Source organism: Anopheles moucheti, chromosome 2 (assembly GCF_943734755.1).
Source record: "Anopheles moucheti chromosome 2, idAnoMoucSN_F20_07, whole genome shotgun sequence".
NCBI lineage: Eukaryota > Metazoa > Arthropoda > Insecta > Diptera > Culicidae > Anopheles > Anopheles moucheti.
Genome location: NC_069140.1, coordinates 7,966,415 through 7,978,801, shown reverse-complemented (window position 1 = coordinate 7,978,801; position 12,387 = coordinate 7,966,415). Strand labels below are relative to the sequence as shown.

At 48.0% G+C, this 12,387-nt stretch overlaps 3 protein-coding genes across 3 annotated transcripts in view; all 3 read right to left on the bottom strand.

Moving 5' to 3' along the window:
- Window positions 1-1,662: 1,662 nt before the first annotated feature.
- LOC128298497 (putative serine protease K12H4.7) lies at window positions 1,663-3,265 on the bottom strand. The gene is made up of 2 exons (XM_053034247.1): window positions 2,838-3,265; window positions 1,663-2,758 (listed from the first exon to the last, which is right to left on the bottom strand). The coding sequence occupies exons 1-2, from the start codon at window positions 3,263-3,265 to the stop codon at window positions 1,663-1,665; spliced, it is 1,524 nt and encodes a 507-aa protein (XP_052890207.1).
- A 1,301-nt stretch (window positions 3,266-4,566) lies between these two features.
- On the bottom strand, window positions 4,567-6,161 carry LOC128298273 (putative serine protease K12H4.7). The gene is made up of 2 exons (XM_053034019.1): window positions 5,734-6,161; window positions 4,567-5,662 (listed from the first exon to the last, which is right to left on the bottom strand). The coding sequence occupies exons 1-2, from the start codon at window positions 6,159-6,161 to the stop codon at window positions 4,567-4,569; spliced, it is 1,524 nt and encodes a 507-aa protein (XP_052889979.1).
- Window positions 6,162-7,688: 1,527 nt separating this feature from the next.
- The window catches only part of LOC128310588 (uncharacterized), a 61,078-nt gene continuing 56,379 nt past the window's right edge, over window positions 7,689-12,387 (bottom strand). The window contains exon 6 of the mRNA XM_053047269.1: window positions 7,689-12,383. Within this exon, the coding sequence (XP_052903229.1) occupies window positions 8,614-12,383 (3,770 nt within the window). The 3' untranslated portion in view covers window positions 7,689-8,613. The remainder of the gene's footprint in view (window positions 12,384-12,387) is intronic.

Here is a 12,387-nt window from a genome sequence, read left to right as displayed (position 1 = left end):
ATTTCTTCCGGAAAAGGTGATTGGGTTGTTGCTGTTGTATAAAGAACGATATCAGTGGGATTGGATTAATCACGAGGTTGGATGAACCATTAAAATTACACCAATAGATTATGAGAAGATATCAGCAGATTGTGACATTAGGTCACATTTTAAGTTGATGGCGATGAAACGCTTAAAGTCACATGAGGTTTATAACACCTCACATCAATCGATCTCTTAATCTGATTTATGATTGCAATTGACAGTGATTAGTTAGACCTGTACATGCGGAATATGGTCCATATCAAGGCTTTGATTATTCAATCTTGTTGTATGAAAAAGAGTCAGAATAGTACACCAAAATTGCATTGTGATGGCATACTTTTAGGCGTCACAAACACTACAACAGCGCCACCTAGCGTGAATATTGTTGAAGCTGAATTTCAATCCAAGATGCATAGACTTTTGAACATTTTTGCAACAAGGAGGCATGCTAACCCTTCAAGAATTGTTAAGGGGTTGCGACTCCCGCGAAACAATACATTACCCGAGTCTCTATCGGGCAGTGCAATTGAAGAACGATTTTGTGAACCGTTATCCTCTCGGGTAAAGCGGTTAACAGGTTAAGATCACCAATTAGTACAATGTGTACTGTGTGAATAAGAAACAAATCAATTCATTACAGAGTCTTACGACGATTGAAAACGTGTGACAGATTACTTGCAACAACTGTTGTGATGTAAATAAGTGGCCCAAAACACCATGGTCGAATTGTTTAGCAGATGCTGCATAATAATAATGTTACGCAACTCCTACACGTCAGCGTTTGTTTACTCCCGTAACACTTGTTACAGCCTGTTTGTACGAATCAGTATCGTGTCATTGGATTAATCAAATACCAATTATCAGCCGCAATCGGAAGTGTGTCCCTTTCGCACTCTTTAGGTGTTGATAAGATAAGGAAAGATAAAATGGGTCGATTATTCAATGCTAATCCCTTTCCCGCGGTAAACGTGATCGTTCGATAAGATGCATCACGCTTAGTAGCTCTGAGCGACGAAGTGTTCCACGATCACGATAATAACTCCAGATAGGCAGAGATGTAAACAGAGGCACTTTCGGAAGTAACATTTGACTGTGCGTAACTTTGCTAAGCTGTGTAAGAAACACCTGCAAAGACCTTTGCCCGATTGTTGCCAGGGTTCTGGCAAGAGAACCAAATGGTACAGGGTTTGCCCTTTATGGTCAGATTTCGACAGAAGGGCCTCGAATATATGGCAACACAAAACACGCTAATCTGCTTAAACTTCCAGCGATAAGTACGTAATTGCGATAATCGTGAACAACTGCGTGCGACACGCTAATCGAATTAATCGTTCCAGCTGTCTTTACGAGCGGACCGCAAACCTTACTATATCAGCAACGCCATAAATGCTGTCTCAAATGAACGCTCCACAGATTGTGCGATAGCGCTCACAACACATTGGCCCTCGGATAATGGAATTAAACGATAATGGAACACAGGCATTGATTGGGGGTCGCCATATCGAGCCCATCGTTTATGGCTTTTAATTGTTCACACTAAGTGAGCTTACATTACGCAACATCGCAAGATCTTGATGGTGGCGATGCGAGATGTTGGAACATCTTCCAGGATTTCATCATTCCTTCCCAATTCCCTCATTACTTCCGGAACGGGCTGATCGGCGATCCGAGCCAGGTGGTGATGTACTGCTCGGCCATGTGCTTGGTCTCGAGCATCTCCTCCGAATCCAAACCACTGATCGGGCGAATGTCCTCGGTATAGAAGGCGGCTGGTGTGACGCGAGCATTTGCCAGCAGGTTCGTGTACTCGGTGATCGAAACATGGCGGAACGGATCGATACCACCGTTCGTGTAGAGCACGTTCGTGATGCGCGGATCGGTCGCACCGAAGTGGAAGTTGGTCAGACGCACACCGTCGTACAGCACATCCGACGACAGCCAGTCACCGAACACGGCGGCACACTCTTCCAGGAACAGATCGTACGTCACCTTGGAACCGAACGGCTGGTAGCGGGACATTGCCGTCTGGAAGTATCCGAACTCGGTACAGATGTGGTAGTTCAGCTGACGCAAACCGTACTGCTGGTTCTGGACGGCATCGAGCGACTCATCGCCCAGGATCGAGATGAAGTTCTCGAACGACAGGTCGAAACAGTCACGGATGTCGTCGTAGCGGTCCTGCAGGTACGCACCCAAGGCTTCCATCGGCGTATCGTACTGGTCATCCGTCAGCATGTCGCACACGCGCGCCACATTCTCGATGTTGAAGTCTTCGAACATGGACAGCTCGAGCGAGAGCACCATCAGATGCAGGAACAGCTGAACCTGGAGCGGGCTGTCCGCATCGATCGGATCGCAGGTGTTGAAAATGCTGGATACCCTGTCGGTGAGGCCTGCATCGAGCAGGTTCTCCGCGGTGTGGAATGCACGGAAGATGGAGCTGTAGCACTCGTCGCTGCCCTTGATGCGGATCGTGTTACCAAAGTCTTCGGTGAACTCCTCGAAGTTGACCGTCGCACGTACGGTGGCACTCGACGCCCAGACACCGTCGATGATGTTCGGGAAGCGCTGACGGGCCCAGGAAGCCAGTGCACCACCGTAGCTGAAGCCGTGCAGAATGACACGTGCGTTCGGATCGCCCATAACCTCACGCTTGAGGTAATCGATCCACTCGATCAGATCGAACAGAGCCTGTTCCGTGCGCAAGAACCGCAGATTCTCGGGCGAGTAGTCACTGGGAAGTAGAGACACCATGCCCATTAGCTAGAATTCTTGGCACTCCCGAAGTGGATGCCTTCGGTATGAGTACTTACGGCACTGGAGAGCTGTCACCGAAGTAGCGATGCTCGTTGGTGGCCAAAAAGGCACCCTGCAGCGCCGCCACATCCCGGAAGTGGCCATCGTCCATGAAGTAGATTGCACGGTCGATTCTATGATGTCCGCCGACAATGATAAACAGCGGACCACCCGGGCGGTAGTATTCGTCGTTCATGAAGTATCTAAACTCGAACCTATCCCGATTCTGTGGGTCAAAGTGGTTGATGCGCGACTCGAACAGGCCCTCAACCGTGCGTGGGTTTCGCTTGTAATTCTCCGGCACCTTCGGCATCGGGAAGTCACCGAACATGGCGCTCAACAGCTCCATCGGCAATCGGCCGGACTTCTTGCCGGACGGTACCGTTTTGGCGAGTGTGGTCGACACGACCGCCACTGCTACCAGCAGCACTAGCGCTAATTTCATCCTGTTTCGATTGTTGTTCCCCTTCCCGGCACTAACAATATTCACAACTGAATGGTCAGCCGCCGGTCGGGTCTGGTTAAATAGTCCCGGTGCCCAGAACACTGCAACACCTTGCCCATCCTTCGGGTGTCCGTGTGGGCACTCATTTGGCCACTCAATTTGCCTTCGGTTAGAAATTCCAACTCTGTTCTATCTTCTTCTTTCTCCGGATTGCGTACGTATAGTACCCACTCATCCAACGATGCTTGATTATGTTTATCACACGCCGAACACGATTTGAATTATTATTACACTAGTCAGAAGCGACCAGCGGGAGCTCAATCTGCGCGGCGTGCGGTAACGGAAAGGGCCGTGCCAAAATCGTCCATGCCGGGTACCATAAAGCAGGCCCTTATCAAGGATCTGTCTTGCAAGTTGCGGAAAGTACGGCTTGAGTTGTGGCGAATTTTAATGATAACACATCGCACCTCTGACGTTGATGGTGTATGTACTCGTGTGCAGATTTGGAATGTGCGTAAGCAAGATCGTTGCATGTATGTATGCGTACGATTCGAAGGGTAATAAGAAAATAGGTGAGTGAATGTGAATGATTGAAGTAGGCAGATGATAAAGGAGACTTCAACGCGAGGGAAACAACGAACCGGCGTAATTATGAGTGCATGGAAATGTCAAACTAACGTTTACATTGCAGCATCCAACAGTTTAACTTCTTTCATAGCTGTGTTTTAACACCAATTAGAAGCTGTTAATCGAAATTCTAAGTATTTGAAGAATTACCCATTAATGTTAATTTATTAGCACATACTGGGAATCATTTCAAGCGATTCCACTTCCTTAGAACGTAATGGATTCGTCACAGCACAGCTAGTTGCTTGGTCACGATGTGCGATAACAACCGCGCACCGCTTCAAGACCTTCTCATATGGAGCAATAAATCAGCCACAAACGAAACCATAAGGCCATCGACGGCCAGAAATTCGAACATGGACACCTTATCTAAATTGGGCCGGTTCAAAATTTGTAACGATTCATGTAGTGTCGGCAACCGGTCGACTATCGCCTTCTTATCCACCTGCTGCGGCAATAAAGGCAAGTAGAGAGAGAGAAAAAAAAGCAAAACCAAAAAACGGAAGCATTGAAACAGCGAGGGGTGCTACTATTGGTAAGATTATTGTTTTTATTACTTGCTTTATGCGTACATGTTTGGTTCGCGGCTGTTGCTCGACGGGAGGCCTTTTCCACACCAGGCTGATAAGGTGGGAAGGGCTTCCGGGAGTCACCTATTTACGCTAACGAGCTGTCTACTTCCGGAACGGGCTGATCGGCGAACCGAGCCAGGTGCTGATGTACTGTTCGGCCATGTGCTTCGTCTCGAGCAGCTCCTCCGAATCCAAACCACTGATCGACATGATGTCCTGGGTGATGAATGCTCCCGGCGTGACGCGGGCGTTTGCCAGCAGGTTCGTGTACTCGGTGATGGACACGGCACGGAGCGGATCAATCTCGGCGGACGTGAAGAGCACATTCGTGGTGCGCGGATCGGTCGAACCGAAGTGGAAGTTGGTCAGACGAATGCCTTCGTACACGACCTCCTGGGTGAGGAAATCGCCGTACCCGGCTTGACATTCGGCCAGGAAGAGATCGTACGTCACTCTGTTACCGAACGGTTGGTTCGGCGAGGACGTGGTTTCGAAGTAACCAAACTCGGTACAGTCCTGGTACGTGGCCTGGCGCAGTCCAAATTGTACGTTGGCCGGTGCATCGATGGCCGGATCGGTGAGATACTGGACAAAGTTTTCGAGCGACAGATCGAAGCATTCGCGTGCGTCGGAGTAGCGTTCGACCAGGAAGTTGGCCAGACCCTCCAGCCCAGTGTCGTACTGCTCGTCGGTGATTACATCGCACACGCGGTTAATATTGTCAGCGTCCAGATCCTCAACCATGGCCGCCTCGAGCGAAAGCATCATGGCGTAGAAGAACAGCTCTATCTCGAGCGGTTGGGTGGTGTCAACCGGGTCGCAGGTGTTGAACATCTCCGAGATCAATTCGGTGACGCCGGCATCGATCAGATTCTGCGCGGTGTGGAAAGCCTGGAAGATGCGGTTGTAGCACTGAGCGCCAGCCCTGTTGCGGATGATGATGCCGACCTCCTCTGCGAATTCCTCGAAGTTGGCGGTGGCACGCACCGGTGCGCTGGATCCCCAGGCACCGTCGATGATGTTCGGGAAGCGCTGACGGGCCCAGGTGGCAAGCGATCCAGCATAGCCGAAACCGTGCAGAATGACGCGTGCGTTCGGGTCACCGACAACTTCGCGCCGCAAGAAATCGATCCACTCGATCAGATCGAACAGCACCTGTTCCGTGCGCATGAACCGCAAGTTCTCGGTCGAGTAGTCTCTGCAATATAGAAAGAACGGCTGGTTAGAAATTCGTTGGCACTCTGGGTGGTGCTGCTCGCGGCTACTTACGGGACGGGGTTACTGTCACCGAAGTAGCGATGCTCGTTCGTGGCCAACCAGGCACCCTGCAGAGCGGCCACATCGCGGAAGTGGCTGTTCTCCATGAAGTACGGATTGATCGGATAGTGTCCACCGAGAACGATGAACAGTGGGCCACCCTGACGGTAGTACTGATCATTGTGCAGATAGTTGAACTCGAACGTATCCCGATTCTGCGGGTCAAAGTGGTTCACACGCGACGTGAAGCGTCCCTCAACCGTACGCGGGTTCTGTGACACGTAGCCCTTTGGCGGAACCATGCCCTGCTTGCGGGCAACGATCCGCTCAATTCCCGGGAAAGGGCGACGGATCTTCTCGACCGATTTGCCCGAAGCAACGACAATTACGCCGAGCAGCAGCAGAGCTGCCACCCTCACACTTGCTGAGCTAAGCTTCATCCTGACCACTGAGCGCTGGTGTGCGGTTAAAGACTAAATGGTTTCCCATCGGTAGCGCGACGGTTAAATAGTAAGCAGGATCGCCGCCTCCAACCCTGAAACAGAGCACGGTACAGACCGTGACTCTAATCGGGGGGATTGGGTCGGATGTAATCCTTATCGTAGTTATATTACCGAAATACACTGTTTTCCAAACATGACGAATGAAGAATGGCCTTTTGCTTCGCTGGCCGAGGGGAGCGGTTCGCGGAGAAGGTTACAGAAGACCGGCGTGTTGAGGACGTGACATTAGGGTTGCGATATCACACGGAAGCTATCACGACACAGGAAGGAGATTTGGAATATCACCATCGATATGTGAGGTAGCACTGGATTTGAATGTGAGAAAACCTTATCTTATCCATCTGGTCTTACGTGTTTGTGCGATGCACTTTAATTGTTAAGTAATGGTCAATAAAGAGCCGGCAGGAGAGGGACTCAAGGATATTGGAGGATTAGATTTAGTGATATGTTTCATTTCGTAATGTTATTTGAAAATCCATCTGATAAGATTTTAAAGATAAATAATATCTGGAAAACTTACCTCACTCTTTCTTAACTTTTCATATTTTATAGGCATTATGCAAATTGCATGCTAGTTTTTATGAAGCATAATTTGCATGGCGTAAGCAATTAACATAGTTAAGATGTTTGCTTTAGTAAAGGCAGTTCGTTACCTCTGATTATTGCAAAAAATATTTAAAAAATAGATAGAATAGAATAAATAAATAATTTTTAAGGAAAAAAAAAATTTACTCACCAAATTTGGAGTAACCGTGAAGCTCTCGCTGTTTGTGCACTTTTCGTTCCTGCGGGTGGAAATGAGATCGTCAATAGCACTCACTCGAGTAAGGGGTTTGTATAACATAGGAATCTCTAACAAAAACACCATTTTGCATACCTTTCAGGCGTACAACCCAAAGAGAACATTTTCTCTTTGCGAATGTTTAACCGGAGACGGCGTTAACGAAAGATAAACAACTAAATCAATGATGTAGTTGCCTCGTCAAGGAGTAGTTTACCTAATCATTACTTTCAAAATGAGACACTTGTAAACGCGATGACAAACACATGGGTATAAAGACGCTACATGTACTTGTATGATGCACGAAAAGAATTTTTGAAAGTAATATTGCCACAATAAAAATGTAACAACATATTTCGACAGGAGTAGATTTGCAGAAACGCAACTTTTCATGCAATTGATAGCATTATCTGGAGGCGTCCACAAATTGATTGGTTATTCTTGCCCTAGCGACCTCCTAATTCTAAACTGACATACTGTTTTTGGAAGTTTGGTCATATTACTGCAAAAAAAACCATACCGCCCGCGACCCATCAGCTCTAAAACGCCTCAGAAAAAATGCTCAAAGCTAAAAAAAATAATGCGTCCAAATTAATTTCGAAGTAGGAAGTCTTCAAAAATCTGCGTAAACAATCATATTATCCCTAAAAAAAAAATAAGCGCCACATCAAAGGGAAGCTGCTACATACAATGACTTTAATCCGCTTCTAATTACTATTTCTAATCTGTCCATTTCTATTATTTAATTTCTTTCATCGACAGTATCACAATGCGGTAGGAGTTTATTATATTAGTAATCTTTTAATATCCACATATTGATTTCATACTATTCCTATTAGACTGCACTATTAGACACTTCCCATTAAAAAGTTAACAATACAGTAATGAAATATACAACCAGCTGTAAAACGGGTCCAGCCTATCTCTGCTCATTTTACGCTCAGCCACGTACGCTACTTTTTGTTATGCCCACAAACGTGTAACCTTCGTTGTATTGGGACTTTCTACAAGGTTCACCTGCTTCCTTACTTTATGCTGACTACAACACAACTATCCTCGCTAGCGTGGTAGCCGTTTTCTATTTCTACCCTATACTATCATGTGCTCGTTTAAGAGTCCCTGCTTACCGAGTACCTGGTGTGTGTGTGTTGTGGATTATTTATATCAGTTTGTTTCATTTACACGCCGTTTCACAAACGACGGCTGTGCGGATAGCATTTCTTTAAGCTACCGTCTTTTATTCAAAGATAACGAGTGTGTTGTGCAAGGCGTGCTAAGTTTTTTGCACAAACACCAAATGTTTTATTTATGTTAGCATTAAGCTGGTGGTAGATTTGTGGAAGGCTAAATTAATAAAACCCAATTAAGATTATCGGGAGAAAACGGGAAACAATAAAAATATGCATGCAAAGCGTGCACCAAAGATTGGTACTAAACATAAGAACTTAAAACAAAACAAAAGGTATACAACACAAATGGGTAAATGTATGTATAGAATACATTTTTTTTTAAAAAGGGAATGAAGAAACCATCCAACAGAGAACCAAGGAAAATATACAAACATTAAAGCCACACCTGCTAATTCTACTCCAAGGAAGTAGCTTTTCATTAATCCTTCCGCAGTGAATCTTTGTTGAAGTTTCGAATGGCATCCAAAAGTGCATTTCGCGGATCAATTGCCGGTGTGGTCGCGGGAGATTTCTTCACGATCGCACCTCGCACAACCGGTTGAGAGGCTTTGACGGACGGCATTGGAGCGGGGGGTGGTGGAATGGGTACCGCCGTCGGCAGAGAAATCGGCCGCACAGGTGCCGGTGCAGCAGTTGTAACGCTCACTTTGGTACTTGCGGTAACCGTTTCCGTAACGGGCGTTGGATCTTTCGCTAGTATTTTATCTTTCAGCCCCGTTCGGCGTAGTGTACTCTGTGAGAAGGGCAGCGAATTCGGCGCCGTATCTTCCTCCATCACGGTGGATGTTAATGGAATGGTCGTGGTGGATTTCCGTAGCGTGCTTGTATCGATCATAGACACGGGTCGCAATCGGGGCATCCCGTTGGTGCTGGATGATCCCGTAGGTTCGATGTCAAGCGACTTAAAGCCACGCACCGTCGGCTGTAGCACGGTTGCTGGTTTGGGTCCGAAGCTCAGCCGGCTAATGTTGGTGCTGATGCTAGTGGATGGAACGGTTCCATTAATGCTTACACTGCTGACATTCGTACCGATGGTAGAGCTTGCCGAACTGTTGGTGGAATCGTTGCGCGAAAATGTTTCGTAGAAGAAGGAAGGCTTTGGCTCAATTGGTGGAGGCGCTTGGCGCAGAGCAACGTTCTTTTTGTACTCGACGGCACGCACGATCGGTAAGCGTTCGCCGGGTGGTGTTGCAGTGGGCTTCAGTGCAGTTGCGGAGAGCTTCACCACAGCGGGCGTAGCCTCCTGCTGCTGCTGTTGCTGCTGCCGCCCGGAAGAAACTGTTGCAGATGGCACATTCGAAACAACATCTAACTGTTGCTGCTGCGGTTGATCGACCTCGTGGATCGTTTGCCGTACGTACCCGGCGGAAGTGGATTCCACCGTCGTCGTGGTGCTGCTACCTCCCGGGCCGATGCTAATCTTCGTGCTGCTTACGTTATTCACGTTGCGGAAACCGCGCGGCAGCGTGGAACTGCCACCGAATCGATAATCTCGATCCGATTTGATCGATACGTCGATCTTCGGTCGCTCGTTCCAAGTCGCAAAGCTTATCGTCGGCGGTCCCTGATAGGTCCACTTCTTCGTGTCGGATTCGTTAGCGGACGCAGCAGTTACAACACTGGAACTATCGCTACTGCTCACAACCGTGCTGGTGGTGGTAATGCTTACGACCGTCGTTTGTGGTTCTTTTGTAACTGTGCTATGTTGGATCTGCCGCTGTTGTTGCTTGTTCTGCAACTTTTCGTCGTCACTTTTCGATTCACTAGCCAGATCTAGTGTTAATTCCGGTTTACCATTCCATTCCGTTTCCTCAGTTTTAATTTTCTCTTCAACTACTGTCTGCTGCACGATTAATTTCTCCACATGTTCTTGCTGCTGTTTCGGTTCATCGATGATAGATTCCGCCATTTTTTCAACTTTTTGTTCCACTTCCTTCACGTCCTCCGTTTTGTTGACATCTGCATTATTAATCGGCGCCGGGATTGGATCCGGCTTTGGATCCTGCTTTGATTTTCGATCCGGTTCTGGCTCAGGTTCTTGCTCTACCCTTGCCTCTTCGATGCTGTCCTTGCGCACCGCATTACTCATCAAACTGCCACCGTTCATATGCGCCTTACCGGTACCATTCAGCTGTACCAGCGTTGAGATGTCGGTAAAACTATTCCGCTTGATAGCAGCCATCGAAGGCAACATAATTTCATTTTCCACCGGTGCCTCTTCCACCGCACTGCCATTAGTCTGGTGCAGATTGTTAATGCTGTTCTTGCGCGATGTGTTTAGGATGTTCTTAATTACCTCCAAGCTCTGCAGTGACGGTGAATCACAGATGCTCAGCTCACTGGTCGATTTGCGGCGATTGAAAGAGTTCGCTGCGGTTAGCGAAGCGCTTGTAGCGGCCCGATTTTCCCAGCGCTGTGCACCGATCAGTGAAATGTACGACGTGCTACGCGGTGTTAGATGCAATAGTCCGGATGCATTTGTACCGGTTTGGGCAGGAGAATTTAGCGACTGTATGTAATCCGATCGGGTCGAGTGGAACGAATCGGACCGATTGATCACACGTGGACTTTTGTTTAGCATCGTCAAGCTACGGCGCTTAACTGGGGCTAACTCCTTTTTGGCGCTTCCACTCGAAGCCGAATAACCGTTGCTCTGTCGACCGATAGGATCATCCTCGTCGCTGCTTTGGGTAAGCGAATGAGGTTTTCGTATGGTTATCGAATCAACCGATATCTTTCGACGTACAATCACATCCGCTTCGCCTTCCTTGCTGTCGGCAATCAAATTCGATTCGGCAACACCATTCGTCACAACCGGTTTTACACTTTCCTCACTCTCAGTCCGTTGAGGAGGTTGAATTTGCTTCTCGACGATCGTGCTGTTTGTGGTGCTGGTGATGATATTTTCCTTGTTTTCCGAACTGCTATAGGTGGAAATCTTGAAGTTAGCCAAACTGCTCCTATTCACAACGGCAATTTCTGTCTCTTCCTTTCGGCTTAGCTCGACACCTTCACGCAACAACTGGTTGAGTTCACTCATGACGCTAGTCTTCCTTTCGTTTACCGACTGCGTGCGAATTATCGTGGAACCATCTGGGCTTGGCTTACCACCGCTGATCACTTCACTCAACGTTGCCAGCTCACCCTCGATTATTTTCTCCCGACGTTTCTCCAGTGTTTGCAGCCAAACTTCGCGTGCCTCTTGCGTACTGTCTGGTTCGCCATTTTTGTCTCCTCCCTTACGGTCATTCTCCCGTACGCGGTAGCCATCCTCCACATCCGAGCTGATGTGTGGAACATCCTCTGAAACGTGAGTGGTCGCATCCGTTTCGGTGGAAACACTCACCGGACTTTCCGGTCGATGTTCCATCGTTGAAGCGTAGAACGGTGGTGGCATCGTTTCCCGACCTGCCGTGAGGTCTAGCATGGTCTGTATGCGCTCTTGAATGAACGGTTCGATGCGTTCCGTTGGCTCATCCGACAACACTGTAAGCATATCACTGCGCAGTGTCGTATTATCCACGAAAGTCGACGCTGGGCGATAAAATTGTCCACGTTCATCGTAATCGCTTGCCTTGATGGAAGAATCGGCAAAAGTTGGCGGTGCTGGCAGCTTGTACGTCCACTGTTCCTCATCCACCGTACCGTTGTTCTGTTGTTCTGACACTGCGGATGCACCATTCGGTTTGGTAGATTCGTTGTTTTCACCATAGGACGAATTCATTTTGGATCCATTGGAGATGATTTCAGAGGTTCCTCCCTTATTTTGCTGCTCCATTTCCGTTCCGTTCACCGGCATTTTCTTCACCGAAGCCTTTCCGGACTCGATGTTGTAGATTTTTATTTCCTCGTCCGAGCTGTTGTCTCCGGGCGAAGCAGGAATATCCATTGAAGCTGTTTGGTTACCACCAATCTGTACTTTTGATACGATGGGAGTTGTGGTGGACGATGGTTTCGGTGGTGTATCGTTCACACCATTACTGACGATTTTAATAGACACAGACGACGTTGATCCATTCTTCTGGTGTTTCTTTTCGCCACTGTTTGGTGTGGTCGATGTTACGACCGGATCATTTAACGGAGCCTGCTCTACGTTAAGCATCACCTTCGATACGTTCTGTTGTAGGTGCTGCTGCGGTGTGTATGGAGCTCGGTGGACACTACCGTTGACAGCATTCAATCGCGATTCTAA